The sequence below is a fragment of the Artemia franciscana genome, chromosome 15 (assembly GCF_032884065.1).
Source record: "Artemia franciscana chromosome 15, ASM3288406v1, whole genome shotgun sequence".
NCBI classification, from domain to species: Eukaryota; Metazoa; Arthropoda; class Branchiopoda; order Anostraca; family Artemiidae; genus Artemia; species Artemia franciscana.
In genome coordinates this window covers 41474323-41492715 of record NC_088877.1, presented here as the reverse complement: position 1 = coordinate 41492715, position 18393 = coordinate 41474323, and the positions used below count along the sequence as shown (strand labels likewise).

At 35.2% G+C, this 18393-nt stretch overlaps 1 protein-coding gene across 2 annotated transcripts in view; it reads right to left on the bottom strand.

Moving 5' to 3' along the window:
• Positions 1-18393, bottom strand: part of LOC136036489 (tubby-related protein 3-like) — a 107349-nt gene that overhangs the window by 30818 nt on the left and 58138 nt on the right. For both annotated transcript variants that reach the window (XM_065718754.1, XM_065718755.1), the window contains exons 6-7: positions 13532-13729; positions 5214-5322 (exon numbers count right to left, since the gene is read on the bottom strand). In XM_065718754.1, the coding sequence (XP_065574826.1) occupies positions 5214-5322; positions 13532-13729 (307 nt within the window). The remainder of the gene's footprint in view (positions 1-5213; positions 5323-13531; positions 13730-18393) is intronic.

Here is an 18393-nt window from a genome sequence, read left to right as displayed (position 1 = left end):
CAACATGTGCGTAGATACAATGCTCCAACTATCGACGAAGTGGCAATGTCCAGCTGTTGTTCACTTAGCGGTACATTTACAGAATGGTCAACGTGTTTATTTCTCGGAAACCAACGTGCAACAAAGAGCCCTGAATCCACCGGATACAAAGTTAACCGGTTTCTTTTCGCTTTGCAAAAATGATTCTTTTGCAAAAAAACTGCTGTATACTGAAGTGCCTTCGTATTACACGTGGAATACTAAAAATAAAGTATTTGAACGTCGAAAACAGGGTAAGTCAGTCGACCGCCAACCTACCATCTTCAAAGAAACCACGATAGGAAGACTCTACACCGTTCACCCCAATCAACATGAATGCTTCTTTCTACGCCTGCTTTTGGTGAATGTAAACGGTCCGACATCCTTTGAGCATTTGAGAACTGTAAACGGTACTATACATGACACTTACCGTAGTGCATGCCAAGCTCTGAATTTATTGGAATGTATACTGAAGTGCCTTCGTATTACACGTGGAATACTAAAAATAAAGTATTTGAACGTCGAAAACAGGGTAAGTCAGTCGACGGCCAACCTACCATCTTCAAAGATACCACGATAGGAAGACTCTACACCGTTCACCCCAATCAACATGAATGCTTCTTTCTACGCCTGCTTTTGGTGAATGTACCCGGTCCGACATCCTTTGAGTATTTGAGAACTGTAAACGGTACTATACATGACACTTACCGTAGTGCATGCCAAGCTCTGAATTTATTGGAGAATGACCAACACTGGGATAACTGCATCAATGACGCGTGCGAAACGTCAACCCCAAGTCAAATTCGTGCATTGTTTGGCATCATTTTAACAGCTTGATCTCTATCAGCTCCTACAGAGTTATGGGAAAAATATAAGTCAAAAATGTCCGAAGATATACTCCATCGAAAACAGTTAGAGACGTCAGATATGACTTTTGATTTTACATCAGAAATTTATAACTACACTTTAGTTATTATAGAAGATTTGTGCGTACGTATGGCAAACAAACCTCTTCAGGATTTGGGAATGCCTTCACCTAACCGTATCGCTGCTGTTTCAACATGTGTAGAATTGGATCGTGAACAAAGTTACAGTACGAGTGATCTATTGTCGTATGTACAAAATAACATTTCCAAGTTAACGTCGGAACAAAAAGACCTTTATGATAAGATAATGCATTGTGTCGATAACAACGTTGGAGAAATTTTCTTTTTGCATGCGCCAGGAGGTACTGGTAAAACGTTTGTGATAAAACTGATTCTGGCATCAATTCGATCAAAAAATAATATAGCGTTGGCAATTGCGTCGTCCGGAATAGCCGCAACATTGCTGCCTGGTGGAAGAACTGCTCATTCCGCTTTGAAATTGCCTCTGAATTTGCATTCTACAAAAACTCCCACGTGCAATATTTCCAAATCATCTGGGATGGGCAAAGTATTGCAGCAATGCAAACTTATTATTTGGGATGAGTGCACAATGCCACACAAAAAATCGCTCGAGGCTCTGGATCAATGCTTGAAAGATTTGCGAGGGAAGTCGAAACCCTTTGGCAGCACATTAATATTGCTTGCGGGAGATTTCAGGCAAACATTACCTATAATACCTAGATCAACTCCTGCAGACGAAATGAATACTTGCCTGAAAAATTCTAATTTCTGGGCACACGTAAAAACATTAAAATTAACTACAAATATGCGTGTCCGATTGCAAAACGATGACTCTGGTCAAACATTTTCAGATCAATTGCTGGCAATTGGAAAAGGAAAGCTCCCAGTAGACTCAATTTCAGGACGTATACAACCACCTGCTGATTTCTGTAATTTAGTGACGTCCAAAAACGAATTGATTGAAAAAGTATTTCCGAATATTCTAAAAAATTATAAAAATAATAAATGGCTAAGTGAAAGAGCGATTCTCGCACCCAAAAATATAGACGTCCACGAAATCAACAATATTGTTTTGACCAAGATTCGAGACCAGGCAGTCCTTTACAAGTCAGTCGACACAGTTTTGGAACCAAATGAAGCGGTTAATTATCCATCTGAATTTTTAAATTCCGTGGATCTTTCAGGGTTTCCACCACACGTGCTACAACTAAAAATAGGCGTACCAATAATACTTTTAAGAAATATCAACCCACCAAAGCTTTGCAATGGCACGCGACTTGCCGTAAAAAAAACAATGGAAAACCTAATAGAGGCCACAATCTTGACAGGGCCTTTTGAGGGTGAGGCTGTTCTTATTCCTCGCATTCCCATGATTCCAACGGATCTGCCTTTTCAATTTAAAAGATTGCAATTCCCAATTCGATTAGCATTTGCAATCACCATTAACAAAGCTCAAGGTCAATCATTAGAAAAATGTGGTATAGATCTTAATACTGATTGTTTTTCCCATGGACAATTGTACGTTGCATGTTCGAGGGTCGGTAAACCTGACAATCTATTTATATGCAGCGACAATTGGACAGCGAAGAATGTTGTGTATATATATATATATATATATATATATATATATATATATATATATATATATATATATATATATATATATATATATATATATATATATATATATATATATATATATTCACAGGTGGGACACAGGGACACAACTACAATGGCGCGTAACTAATATGGCGAATACTTACGAAGCGCCCCCACCAACTAGGTATTGGGGTGGTGCGAAGCGCCACCCCAACAGCTAGTTAGTAATAAGCAAAGAGCTAAAGAGAGATGGTCAGAACATTTTGAGAATGTGCTAAATCGAGATAGAGGTACATGAAAAGATATAGAGGAAAATGGAAAGTTTGTGATACCTTGGATGTGAAGGAATATTTGTTTTGTGAGGAAGAATTAGCGACAGTACTAAAAGGATGAAAAAACAATGAGCTCCAGGTACTGATAGTGTGGTAAATGAATTTCTTAAATATGGTGGCTCTGAGGTTAGAAATAAGTTACTGAAGATTATGAATATGATTTTTTTTTTAAAGGGGAAGTACCTAACGATTTTACGGAGACCATAATTAAACCAATGTATAAGAAAGGTGATAAGAGTGAGTGTGGTAATTATCGAGGCATTAGTCTGGTCTCTTTAGGTAGCAAAAAGCTTACTAATATGATAATTTTTAGACAGAGAGATTCTGTAGACAACGTTTTCACAGATAAACGGTGTGGTTTTAGAAAATGTGGAGGATGTGGTTTTAGAAAGGTGACTTGTGCGCAATAGCGCACAAGTCCTGCATAATTCAAACGTAACATCTGAGAGCTATTTTATAACGTGTGGAGTCCCACAAGGGTCAAGGGTAGAAAGAGCCAAAACTTTTAGATATCTAGGTTTTATAGTTGGTGAGAATGTTTCATGGAAAGAACATAATAAGTTAGTTGGTAACAAACTATCAAGGTCCCTTGGAGTCATCCTCCACCTTAAATTCCGTTTTCCTAAGAAAATACTAAAATGATTTATCATTCTATATTTCATACTCGTTTGTCTTTTGGGTGTCCCATATGGGCAAGTACTTTTATTTCTTGTTATAAAAAAGTTCAAATCATCCAAAACAAAGCAATTCAAATTGCATCCCTGGTTCAACATACTGATAATATCAACCTTCGAAGACTCGGGATTCTCAGATAGCAACTTTTTACTTTAAATATTTCATTAGCTTCCTTCCATGAGCATTCCAAAACATATTCACAATAAATAAAGATACACATTCTCATGACACCCGACATTGTCGTGACATCGTCCAAGAAGCGCCCTCAACAAAAAAAAGCTTCATTTTTAATTTTTATTTTTTGCACCAAATATTTGGAATCTACTACCATTCGATATCCGGCATTCGAATAATTTTACTTTGCTCAAGCGAGCAGCGAAAGGTCATTGCAAGAAAATCGTTTAATGTTTTCTTCATTTACACCCCCCCGTTTTTTCTTTATTTCTAGTTACCTGTCTCCATAATTTCCTCTCTTTTTTTATAGTTATAAGTTGGGTTATTTTTCCCTTTCCTTTCCTTTTTTATATATATTTTTTTTAGCATTCATTAGTTTATTCCGTTTGTTGTTTGCTGTTTAATTAATATTAGTTATTTCCCTGCCCTAGCCAAGCACTCACTTCGTGCTTTCCTGGTAGGAATGTCATATTTTGTAGTTTTTTTGCATTTAAAAAAATAAATATGGAATGGAAAGTGGAATGCTTTATCCCCCTTTACATGTATTTTTTTAACCGATTTTGTATTAAGGAACACAGGAAAGGCAATGGGAGACCCCAGAACAAAATAGGGAGGAAAAACTCACCTGGACTTATGATTATAATGATGATTTATGTGTCCTTGATGAAAGTGTGAGCAAAATGAATGAACTTTTAAAGGTTTTGTAAGTTCAGGGTGCTAGAATAGGTTTAAAAATATATGTTAAGAAGATTGAGTTACTAGGGCTAGGAATAAGTGAAGATGAAAAGGTGATGTTGGGTAAAGAACAGATTGATCGGGCGAAAAGCTTCACTTACCTTGGAAGTATTATTAGTAAAGATGATGGGAGCAGTGAGGATGTTAAGAGTAGAATAGCCAAGGCTCAGGGTGTTTTTTTCACAGTTAAAAAAAAGTTTGGAGGAATAAGAAGATAAGTCTGCAAACTAAGATTAGAATATTACATCTTCATGTGCTCCAAAAACCACAGGAACATTTTCTAGATGTTTTCCAGAGAAACTGCCTGCGAATTGTTCTGGATACCCGGCTGACTGACCGTATTTCAAACAGTAGGCTGTACGAAAAATGGGATTCAATCCCGCTTTCTGGGGCTACAATGAAAGATAGGTTGAGATGGTTGGATTATTTTGTGCGGATGAAGGATGACATATTGCCAAAGATTGTCCATTTCGGCCACCCGTCTAGGGCTACGCGGAAAGAAGGTCGTCCTCGTCTTGGGTGGGAAGACGTCATAAATTAAAAATTTAAAGGAAATGGGAACTTCCTACGAGGGTGTAAAAAGAGATGCTTTGAATAGATTAGAATAGAGAAGGAGCGTGCGTAGCTTTGTGGGCCTCAGGCGGTTTGCTACTGCGATAAGTTATTAGCAGTAGTGGTATTATGGAGTTGTATCCACATGTTTTAAAGGTTCTTCCATTATCTTATTGTCTAATGTGTTAAAGAAAAATTTCTAAAGAAATGAAAAGAGGAAAGCAAAGAAGAGAAACCCTACCAATCAAAGATGTGTTTAGATCAGTTTTAGATCTTGTGTCAGAATCATCAACATGTGGCAAAATCGCTGTCATTTTCCGAGGTCCTTTAAAGCCAAGCACATTCGTATCCTGAAAAAAAAAAACACTGAGTAAAAACAAATAACCATATATTATGACGTCAAAAATAAAGCTGGTTAGATTGATAGTATAACCTTAAGTAGTATGCAAAGGCCACCCTGACACATTCAATATTATTAGACAATGAACTTGTGCAATCAATCTTAGATTAATAATATTACCCACAGAGTTGCAAATGGGAAGGCTAACTATCGTATTGCTACTACTACTAATAATAATAACTCACCACAGCACCCAACCGCCTGAGGTCAACACAGCTACGCATACTCCTCATCCATACCAACATATTCAAAGCCTCCCTCTTTACATCCTCCCAGGAAGTTCTCATTTTCTACAAATCTTTCTTTATGACATCCATCCACCACAACCGTGGACGATCTGCTTTCTGTTTAGCCCTAGACGGTTGTCCAAAAATGACAATCTTGGACAATATGTTTATCCCCCAAACTCAATTAAAGCAGTTGATTAAAGTAGCATTTAAAGTAATTCGCTTGGCGGGTTTCCTGGTCAATTTTGGAGACGCAGCAGTAGGATCATTTTTCAGTTTGCATAAAGGGCACAGATATATGTTCTTTAGTTATTTTTTTACTCCTAAATTAGAGGCGCCAGATATAGTCAAACGTCTGATTTTACCACTAGTATTTTATCGATATTTTAAATGACTGTTGAACCTTCTTCCAGGAAGATCAAGAAGATCATTCCAGACCGAAGTGTAACGTCAAACAAAGCTGTTCATCAAATATTCTGCTTTCGGCGTGTCAACTTCCGAGATAATTATATCGAGCAGTATGCCTTCAAATCTCTCTTATCCGTTGAATGGTGGGGGCACAATACAAGAAGGCCCTAGAGAAAGATGTGAGTATGTGTACTTATATAGAGGTGAATACACAGCAGGCATCTACCCTCGGCTATGGTTCTTATGCAAGGCATGTAAAGTGAGATGATCGAGCTGAGCGGTAGAAGGTTTTTGCAGTTTCATTATTTGAACCCTGACTAGATTCTAGCTACAAAAAGCTTACGGCTTTTTGTAAAGGTATTTAATTAGCAAGGCTGCAGCAGCTGCCGCAGCCTAGTAGAGGATGAACTCTAGCCCATTAAAAACAGGAAAAGTCTTCACACAGTAAAAACAAAACGCTCAGGTGAGGAAGAGTCACCAACTAAAGGTGATTCAGGAATTGTAACTATTACTCCAAATAATCTTAATGGTAGAAGTATATCGTGAAAAAAAAATCGAATGAAGCAACACGGGAAGGAGGAAGCAAAGGAAGAAACATAGGAAAGAAAACAGGACAAAACACAGGAACAAAACAGGAAACATGCAGAAACGAAGGAATACAGCAACGACGACAGGCAGAAAAACAAGACTGAACACTGGAGCAAAGCCAGGAACAGACGAATACGGGAACGACTGAACACTTATTAGTCATAAGCTAAAGCAATTTCTTTTTTTTTACCGTAGTTGCAGCGACAGCAGCAAGCTAGTTAAAGATATAGCAAAGAACGATGTGGCTTCTATGTATATTCAAAATTATTTTCTAAATTCCCATAAATTTATATCAAAATTCCCATAAATTTGTATTATGGGAGTTTGTATTCAAATTTCAAAATCATAATCAGAATACAAATTTTCTTTTCAAAGTAACATTTTACCGTTTGCGACTAATAGAAATGATAGGCATCGTTACAAATGACTATTTTTCACTTGACAGTCTTTTTTAAACATAATTTAAATTTTTGGTTACTATGGACCGTGGTTTGTCCTTTACTAAGTTGCAGCAAAAAATAGCCTTCTAGCTGCAAAGATATGAAATTCGTGCTAAACAACAATGCCACTGTTGTTCATAATGGACTCAGGTCATTATTAAATCTGCAAGTGGACATTGGAAGGTACATGGTGTATCTACAGCAATTTAGATGGAAAATGGATGACAACAAACAATAGACTTTAGGTACCATTTTTGCTGTTCTTTTAAAATGTACCTGAAATATCTTGAAATGTTTAAGGTTTTTTCTGGTGCTGTTTTGAACTTAATCATTGCTTGGTTATAACTTGTAAGAAGCACTTCTTTTTTAAAAATTTTACGAAAAAAGGGACACATTTTCGTAACTATGTTCTTTCAGTCACGAATTGAACTCATGTTTCAAATCCAAGCTAGCTCATCTTTTGTCATTTATTTTTTCAAATTAGTCACTTTTTGCTAAAGCAAAGAAATTTAGAGCCAGAGAAAATCTGTTGATCCCGAAATGTTTACGCTACCAATCTAGAACGCTCACAATCGATTTATAAGTATTGGTCTTTGCAATTTGAGAGCACAAAATAGTCACCTCCATTATATCTTGGATAGGCTAGGTATGATTTGAAAAACGATCAGAAATTAAATTTGCAAAACGACCAGATATTATTCCGTGCATTAAGGAATAATAATTTTATGGTTATGATTATTAGTTATTCTATATATAGTTATACTATATCTAGTTATAATAGTTTTATAAAATATTATATAAAATAAATATTTATATAAATATTTATAAAATTATATAAAATATAATTTTATGTTTTATATTGTTATAATAATAATAGTTTATGAATCAAAATGCAGAAAAATTGAAGTGCTAAAACAATGACATAATTCCGTCAAAATCCTGGGGGGGGGGGCAAAGTTGGAGCCAGTTTTCCCAAATCAAGTGAAAATGACAGTAAAAACTAAAAAATAAGCCATTTAGTACCATGGAGGTTCGGCCTTCGGCCTGGACTTAGAATATGGACTTCGACCTTTCTGAGCCATCTGCTCTTTGCACTAAAGTTTAACTTTTTGTCTCAGTTGTCTAGGAGTTCTGCTCAAGCACAAGGACAGTTCGCATGGGATATATATATATATATATATATATATATATATATATATATATATATATATATATATATATATATATATATCCTTATCCTTTATATATATATATATATATATATATATATATAAAGGATAAGGATATATATATATATATATATATATATATATATATATATATATATATATATATATATATATATATATATATATATATATATATATATATATGTATAGCCTTCCACAACGATGGTAGTAAAGTAGTTATATTGCCACGGTTATTTTCTTAATATACAACAATTATGAATTAATAATTCTATATAGTAAGTTATCTATAATAGCTGTAGTTATGTAAAACAATTGTAAATACGCTAGTTTCATTAACCATGATTATCAACTGTCTTAATAAACGGAGAAGTTATGAGCTGATAATGTATCTCAGAAACACAGTAAGTTATTAAATAAATTTCTCACAGTAGCCATGGGAACAACTCACTACAAACAGGAAAGAAACAGGTTAATATGCATCAGAAAGCAACTAAATAAATGCTCTTACCAAAATTAAATAAATATCAAACTTGTTCAGGATATGACAGCATGTCAAACAAACTAAAAAGAATGATTCGAAATATTATTTAAAAATAAAGTTCAAACTATAAGACCAGCGATATACCATTGAACATGTGTTGATTTTATGCATAGATCGAGTAGTTCCTCCTGAAAACCGTTTTCCCCTTTCCGTGTTTTTGTCTCAGAGGATGGGGATAGGGTGCGATAAACACCCAGTATATGGGCACCCATACATGTGATACAAGGTATTTTTCCAATCTTAATTCTTCATAACACTGCTAGTGCGACCATTTTCATCAAATCTCGAGTTCAAATTACATTTGCTTAAAGCTTGGCGGTTCTGTTGTTACTTTCTTCTTTTTATAGGGAGTGTGTTTTGATTTAAACAGTCAAAGCACCACAATTGTATTGATGAATTGTATAATTCTTTTCTATTCTGTTCCGTGTACCAAGTCAAATATCTAACCAGCCCAGATCAAATTGCGGAAACTGTGACCTGGTTTCACCGGACTAATAGGCATAACTTGACAAATCAAAACCTTTTTTTCATAATAACGAATGTACGGCCCGAGTCCAATAAAAAATTTTGGCTTAACATACTAGCAGTCAACCGTTAACCTTGCTTTTCTATCAAGAATTGTGTCCGCTGAATTTCCTTTTAAAGCAATTAAAATACGATTTTCGGGCGAATCAGGCGAGACATCCCTGGAAAGACCCCTCCAAATGGAGGTACGAAGTCTCACAAAGTCGTTTTTCAAGCATGCAACAGGAGCACCAATTCACGCAAATATATGAGAGTGGGAGGAGCGGCAAAGATTTTTCTTCAATCTACTTTATTTAAAACACAAAAAGGGTACTTTACAAAATCGAAGGAGGGGGCTTCACGTGAATTGGCACCACCCTTGGTGCTTAGTGCGGGTCGGCACCTTTTGAAGATTTTAAATAGAAAAAAAACAAGTTTTTTTAACTGAAAGTAAGGAGCGATATTAAAACTTAAAACGAACAGAAATCACTCCGTATATGAAAGGGGCTGTTCCCTCCTCAGCTCCCCACTCTTTACGCTAAAGTTTGACTCTTTCTCTCAGAAAACAGTTTTTTTTTATATTTAATTTCTGAACTTTGTTTAATTAAGGCATGTTTTGATTTTGGCTCTCCGCACATGAAGAATTAAAACGAAATTTGCATATAATTTATTTTTCTGGCTAAATGACTCTCATAGTTTTGATCGGACGATTTTGAGAAAAAAGGAGCGGGGGAGTAAACCTAGTTACCCTCCGATTTTTTGGTTATTTAAAAAGGCAACTAGAACTTTTAATTTTTTACGAACGTTTTTATTAGTAAAAATATACGTAACTTACGAATTAACTTACGTAACGAACTTCTATATTCGTATGTTTTTATTACATATATGAGGGGGCTCACCCCCTTGTCAATACCTGGCTCTTTACAGTAAAGCTTAAATTTTTTCCCAATTCCTTAGAATGACCCTGAAACACAAAGGCCGTAGAATAAATAGTTGAAATTAATAAAGTCACTTTAGCGTAAAGAGCGAGGTATTGGGAGGAGGTGAGCCCCTCATATGCGTAATAATTTCTGTTCGATTTAATTAATTTCAGTTGAAAAAACTTTTTTCCCTCCAACCAAGAAAAATCCCCCTAAAAGCGTCTATACACTTCCCAATAACCATTACTATGTGTAAACACTGGTCAAAGTTTGTAACTTGCAGCCCCTCCCATGGGGACTGTGGAGGAGTAAGTCGTCCCCAAAGACATAGTTATTAGGTTTTTCGATTATGCTGAATACAATGGCTATCTCAGAATTTCAATCCGGTGACTTTGGGGAAAAAATGAGCGTGGGAGGGGGCCTAGGTGCCCTCCAATTATTTTGGTCACTTAAGAAGGGCACTATAACTTTTAATTTCCGTTAGAATGAGCCCTCTCACGACATTCTAGGACCAATGGGTCGATACGATCACCCCTGGGAAAAAAACAAAAAAACGAACAAATAAACACACATCCGTGATCTGTTTTGTGGCAAAAAATGCGAAATTCCACATTTTTGTAGATAGGAGCTTGAAACTTCTACTGTAAGGTTCTCTGATACGCTGAATCTGATGGTGTGATTTTCGTTTCGTTAATTCTATAACTTTTAAGGGGTGTTTCCCCCTATTTTCTAAAATAAGGCAAATATTCTCAGGCTCGTAACTTTTGATGGGTAAGACTAAACTTAACGAAACTTATATTTATATATTTAAAATCAGCATTAAGATGCGATTCTTTTGATGTATTTTTTATTATTGTATTTATAATATTGTATTTATAATATTGTAATTTTTTATCACTGTATTTATAATATTATTATAAAAATTCCGTTTTTCAGAGTTTTGGTTACTATTGAGCCGGGTCGCTCCTTACTACAGTTCGTTACCACGAACTATTTGATGATCAGATAGTGCTATATACGAGGTAATGTACCTGTTATCAAAGAATTATGGATCCTGGGTGGCTAAACTATTATGTTACCAGCACTATCCAAACACCCAAGCTACTACCAAGCTATTACCAGAACACCAAGTTCTATTAGCAAAGCTAAAGTTTTCAGTAGTTTTTTTTTGGGGGGGGCATATGGTTCATTAGTAACATCTACATTGGAGAATTTAAAAATAATGACAATATTTTTGCTCGCAATTTTAATATCTTTCATAGTCTGCATTTCACTGACAAAAATACCCGAACAAACCGAAAAGCAAGCAATTTTTTCTTTTCGCTTGCGCCTTTATCCCCTCTTAGAAAACAATTTCACTCTTAGAAATCGATTTGGCTTCATCCCCTCTTAGAAATCAATTTGAGTGTTCCGCTCTCTTGAGAAGAGTTTTGAAATTGTGGAGAGTTCTTTTTGTGTCCCGTTCGCAATCGACGAAAATTCCTTTTCGTTTGGTTAAGAGGTGGATGGAGGGGTTTCGAAAATTTCGACAAGTAAACCTTGACCATGCAATGCAAATACAATCAAAAAGCGTCAAAATATACAGAAATTTCAAATTGCACCATAAAATCTCCAAATGTAGTACGTTGTACAAGAACCTCTAAATTGTAGCAAAAACGGTATAGTTATGCAGTGATGGCACCATCGATCTGGCTTCTTGACAAATAAACACGCATCCGTGATCTGTCTTCTGGCAAAAAATGTGAAATTCCACATTTTTGTAGATAGGAGCTTGAAACTTCTACAATAAGGTTCTCTGATACGCTGAATCTGATGGTGTGATTTTCGTTAAGATTGTATGACTTTTAGGGGGTGTTTTCCCTATTTTCTAAAATGAGGCAAATTTTCTCAGGCTCGTAACTTTTGACGGGTATAACTGATCTTGATGAAACCTATATATTTAAAATCAGCATTAAAATGTGATTTTTTTTATGTAACTATTGGTATCAAAATTCCATTTTTTAGAGTTTCGGTTACTATTGAGCCGGGTCGCTCCTTACTACAGTTCGTTACCACGAGTTGTTTGATTACTGCACCGCGGTGGTTTTATAAACTGGTGTGCAGCCTTGTGAAAAATATATGGTTTATATAAATCAAATGAGGGTAGTAAAAAACTTAAGAAATAACAACTCTTAAAAACTTTTATTTAACAAACCAGTATCCACTGTACAGCCTTATGTAAACATACATCAAAAGAGAGTAGCAAAAAAAACTCTTCAAAATTACAACTCTTGAAAATCCTTTAAAAAGTTTACAATTCGTTGTCCATTGTGCAGCCTTAGGTATGATTTATTAACTGAGGGCAGGAAAAACTCTAAATAAAAATTATCCAATGCAAATCGTTTACCAAATGCTGCTCTCTGTTGGGACATAATATTGTTTTTGTATTTTTTAAGTTAAATAAAGAAAAAGTCGAAGACGTATGAGATTGCATTATGTAGAATTAAAAGGAAAATATGAAAATGTTAGGCTGGAACTAAATGACTCATTATATGCAAATAAAATTATGTCCATTGTATCATCAAATACGGCTCGAGTTTATGCATAGTATGAGTAGTTATGATATGAGAACTATTTCAACGAGCCTTAAAAATAAAAAATCAATATTTGATTCTCCAACATGAGGAATGATATGGATACAGCGATCTCATAATATGGAACATGAAACAACAATTTTTTAAGCAATCTTCAGGCGTAATTTCTTTGTGAATGGACCTTACGCCCTTCGAATTCTCCACAAATGGCATCTGAATTGACATTATACAGAATGAGTTACCGATATTATAAACAAAATAAATGATAAATAAGAGAACTAGTTATTAATCATAATAATGTCATAATCAATCAATAATTTAATCAATATATTCACAGCAAAAAAAAAACACTTTAACATAGTCTCCCAAGTAAGGCTCTACGGCTGGGAAAAAAACAGGAGAGAAAGAAAAATGAAACAAAAACATAAAAAAAGCACTTGCAAGGACTTCCCAACTCTGAGACTCAACACAAAAGAAGAAGAAAAAAATATCAGTAATCCACCTAAAAAAAAAAAACAACCCAAAACCACAAAGTACGCAAATGGCTACCACATGAATTGCACTTGTTTCACTGAGCACAATTCAAATACATTCAAAAAATCATCAAGAAAAAAAAATCAAGACATAATTGATTTTTTTTTTCAAAAGATTCTTTTGAAAGTAGCAATTCAGGAGAGGGGTTCAAATCACCTCCCAAACGTAAAATTCCCCTAAATTTCGGGTTATTCAAGTAAAACGAATCTGAGCTTAGAAAAAGAAAGTACTTACATATAGCATTACGCCAAGCTCGCTTCTCGCCGGTCTTTTTTCACCGTTATCATACAATGTGAAGCATGTACCGACGGTATTAGAACGGAGTTTCCCAATGTATGAATCGCCATGCCGAGCCAGGTCAGTTGGATCTGTAGTTATAGCGTAATTTGATGTCCGACTCTTCTTCCGTTTCCTGGCCGCCAAGAGGAATATCTGTAAAAAATTATCTTTATTTTATGCTTGCGACTGTAGCTGCAACCTAGCAAAGAGGAAACCACAGCCCATAACACCGTGGCTAATCTCAATAGTTAAAGTGTATTAAAAAAAAAACCAATTATGGGTGTCACCATGGGAATCACCATGGTCGAGAATCCCTAATAGGAGAATTACAGTCGCTTATCTTAAAAGACGAAGAAAACCACTTTGTCACATAGGAAGCATAGACATATCTGTTTGTTTACCATTTTTTTCTTCTTGGGGGTGATAGTACCTAATCAATGGTCGTAGAATGTTGAAAAAGGGCTCATTTGCAAGGAAATCACCATATCCAGTGCGGTTTTTCAGTAACAAACTGAAAAGATTGCGCCTCCCATTTTAGATTGGGAATCGTATACATATTCTAGGTGCAATCACTTTGACCTGAATTTTATGCAGAAATGCCTGGAAATTACAACGGCAATTTAACGAATTTAGTCTACTGATCACACAAATTACAATTACAAATGACTCAGACACGTGCACGTGTTCTAAATGAGTACCCACGTTACTGAAACACAGTCTTTCAGTTCTTTCATCTCTTAGAGGAAAGACATCTGTCACACGAAACTTCTTCGTCAAATTGACAGGCTTCACTACCAAAAGAAGCATCACTCTTCATTATCGACAATTCCAACTTATACCAACATTCTCCTGTACAGGTCCGAAAGAGCACTCCCCCCCCCCCCGGAGAACTTCGTTGTGTTGTTTGATTATTTAGGAACGCTGATACATTTTCCTGTATTTTTCATTGTGTTGTTTTGGGGTTTTATATTGTAGTGTTTTGCTGTTTATTTTTATGTTGGTTTCGGTAAATGGTCTCATGCTCAATACTCTTTTTTTAGCACATCTTTCGTTGTGCTATTATATAAAAATGATTATTTTTCAATCAAATTGTTCTACTACTAATACCACTACTACTACTACTACTACATTGTCTAATCTCCATGCAATTCCAGGTCCTGCATCAGCAGGGATTGAATTCTGGTTCCCGTATTTCCAAGTAGAGATAATTTCCACTTGGCCACCGAGGGATATGAGAGAAATGTATCTTGTATTCGCCACAAAAAATTTTAACTGTATTTTAACTGGTTTAGCCGTTTTCATCATCCCTATCGTTACTGCAAAGCAGTTTGAACTTATATCCTCCTATATCAGAAGAGTGTTATAACCAATGTAATATGGTAACTCCTCGAAAAATTTAAAATAATTGCGTAAAAATATACTTATTCCACAAGTGGACCTTTACCTTTAGGCAAACGCCTTTAAATTCTACCATTTCTTCTCACCCATCAATTTCACCAGGTCGCAGAGGCATGTCAGAAAGACAAAAAACGAATAGCATTTGACAAACAAGTACAAAGACATTTCGAAAGCCTCCTGCGCATTCCAACAAGTAAATCAGCCTAATATTTTTTGGTTAAAAGCACTTTTGACGATTATGTACTGTCGTTTAAAACGAATGAAAAATGACACCCACAAAGAGACGACTTGGCCCTCTTCTGCGTCCCCTCTGAGGTAAAAAAAAGAGTGTATTTAATACGAAAAGTGTGCAAATTGGCAAACCTGAGCCTAACTGGTCTATGACCTTAATCCTATAGCTTACTGACAGTCTTGCCCGAAAGATCTCCTGGAAGACGCGAGGACAGGGTATTGGGGTAATTTTTCTTGGCATTATTGAAACTAAAATTGAAGAGGGTCTCCTCTACTCAGTCGGTTTTTAAAAAAAAAGGAGTAACTGCAAAGCTGTTTCCGCCGTCTTTGAACTGCTGGGAGCCGTAAGTCAAAGTATGATCCCCGATAGCACTACAGTCAGGCTTACACTTCATACTTTTCTATTCCCATTGTAGAAGTGTTTCATAAATTGTCACAGAAGCAGGGTTCTATTTACTTAGATATTGACTTTCTTATAGGCAAGCAGTTAGTATCTAGTTTTTCAAAATTATTTGAATATAGAGTTTTGTAGATAGTCTATATAGAGTTGTTTAGAGTCTATATAGAGTTGTCTATATAGATTTTTGTAGACAGACTATAGAGTTGTCTATATAGAGTTTTGTAGATAGTCTATATAGAGTTGTCTATATAGAGTTTTGTAGATAGTCTATACAGAGTTGTCTAAATATAGTTTTGTAGATAGTCTATATAGAGTTGTTTAGAGTCTATATAGAGTTGTCTATATAGATTTTTGTAGACAGACTATAGAGTTGTCTATATAGAGTTTTGTAGATAGTCTATATAGAGTTTTGTAGATAGTCTATACAGAGTTGTCTAAATATAGTTTTGTAGATAGTCTACATAGTTTTGTAGATAGTCTATATAGAGTTGTCCATATAGAGTTTTGTAGATAGTCTATATAGAGTGGTTTATATAGAGTTTTGTAGATAGTCTATATAGAGTTTTGTAGATAGTCTATATAGAGTTGTCTATATAGAGTTTTGTAGATAGTCTATATAGAGTTGTCTATATAGAGTTTTGTAGATAGTCTATATAGAGTTGTCTATATAGTTTTGTAGATAGAGTCTGGACATCCACAAGGGAGAATAGGTGAGAAGGATCACTGTCTCATGCGCCCCGTTAAATATCATATTGCTAGTGATTTTCTCTCCAAGTTTGTTTTGCTCTAATAAGGAGAATTGAAATAAAAACAGTTATTTCTAATATTTGTTTATTGTAATCAAGTACTGTAATGTTCCTTCTACTCTAAAGGGCAATTACAAGACGTTTTTAAGGCAAAGTGTTAGTTTTACAGAATTTTACAAATATAGGGAAACATCAGATGAACAACATCAGGACATTTAACAAGACCGATGTCAAGCAACGATAATAGAAAATAGATCATATAATAAATAATAGAAAATAGATAATAGAAAATAGAAAAAAGATAATAGAAAATAGATAACAGAAAATAGAAAATAGATTATAGAAAAGAGATAATAGAAAATGGAAAATAGATAATAGAAAACAGATAATAGAAAATAGATTATAGAAAATAGATAATAGAAAATGGAAAATAGATAATAGAAAATGGAAAATAGATAATAGAAAATAACTAATTTCACCTGCTTCAGATACCTTAGAAAACCTTAGAGGCACGGTATAAAAAATGCAAGGAGCTCGCAAAAACGCATTCTGTCTCAAGTTAATACTTCTATGATTTGGAAAAGGACCAGATTGTATAGGTGCGGGGCCTGATTGGATTCTTTTTGAGGGGCCCTCTCTATATATTCAACATTTAACTAAAACATACCTGCATAGTAGTTCAAGTAGTCCAAGTACGCAGTGCAAAATCTCTCTAATATAGGATAATCCCGATTAAATTCAGTAAATGCAACATGAACTTTTACGGGTACAAGTTTTCTATATTATAAAGTAGGCTATATATTATACAATAACAAATGCAATATATATTTTAATTATATTTTTAATTTAAATATATTTTTAATTATTTGAATAGTTTATTTCTAATCGTCGAAAACAATTTGCTTTAAATTTCAAAATCCTTTTTGGTCATTTTGATGGTAACTCGGGGCCCTTTCAAATACAGAGCTCGATTGGGCCCAATCGTTCCAAACGTCCTTCATCCGACCCTGATTAAGGGTACCCAATATCGAAAGCAGAAGTATATGAATATGTTTATTTTTATCAAACAGTTCGTGGTAACAAACTGTAGTAAGGAGCGACCAGGCTCAATAGTAAGCGAAACTCTAAAAAATGGAATTTTGATACCAATATATACATCAAAAGAATATACAATTTTTTACTGGTCATCAAATTTAGTCTTTGTCATCAAAAGTTTTACATTTACCAAATTTAGTCTTACCAATCAAAAGTTAAGAGCCTGCTAAAATTGGCCTTTTTCAAAAAAAGGGGGAAACACCCCCTAACAGTAACATAATCTTAATAAAAATTACACCATCAAATTCAGCGTATCAGAGAACGATATTGTAAAGGGTTCAAGCTCCTATTTGCAAAAATGTGGAATTTTGTAATTTTTGCTAGAAGCAGGGTTCGGACAGGTCGGTTCGTTTCAAATTATAGGCTCTGTCCTACTTTTATAGGATTTCCCGGGCCCAAATATAGGCCAAATATAAGATTCGGAAGTCCTCGGGATCAGATCTATGGTAGATGGCGTGGGATGCCTGGTCACATAGATTACCAAGTTTCACCCCGATCCCTCCAATCTAAGGGTTTTCTATGATTTTAGGTCCCCCCAAATTCCCCCCAATGTCCCCAGATCCGGTCGGGATTTAAAATAAGAGCTTTGAGACACGATATCCTTCTAAATATCAAATTTCATTGAGATCCGATCACCCGTTCGTAAGTTAAAAATAACTCATTTTTTCTAACTTTTCAGAATCACCCCTCCCCTCCCAACTACCCCAAAGAGAGCGGATCCGTTCTGGTTATGTCAATCATGTATCTAGGACTTGTGCTTATTTTTCCCACCAAGTTTCAGCCCAATCCCTCCAATCTAAGCGTTTTCCATGATTTTAGGTCACCCCAAACTCCCCCCAATGTCCCCAGATCCGGTCGGGATTTAAAATAAGAGCTTTGAGACACGATATCCTTCTAAATATCAAATTTCATTGAGATCCGATCACCCGTTCGTAAGTTAAAAATAC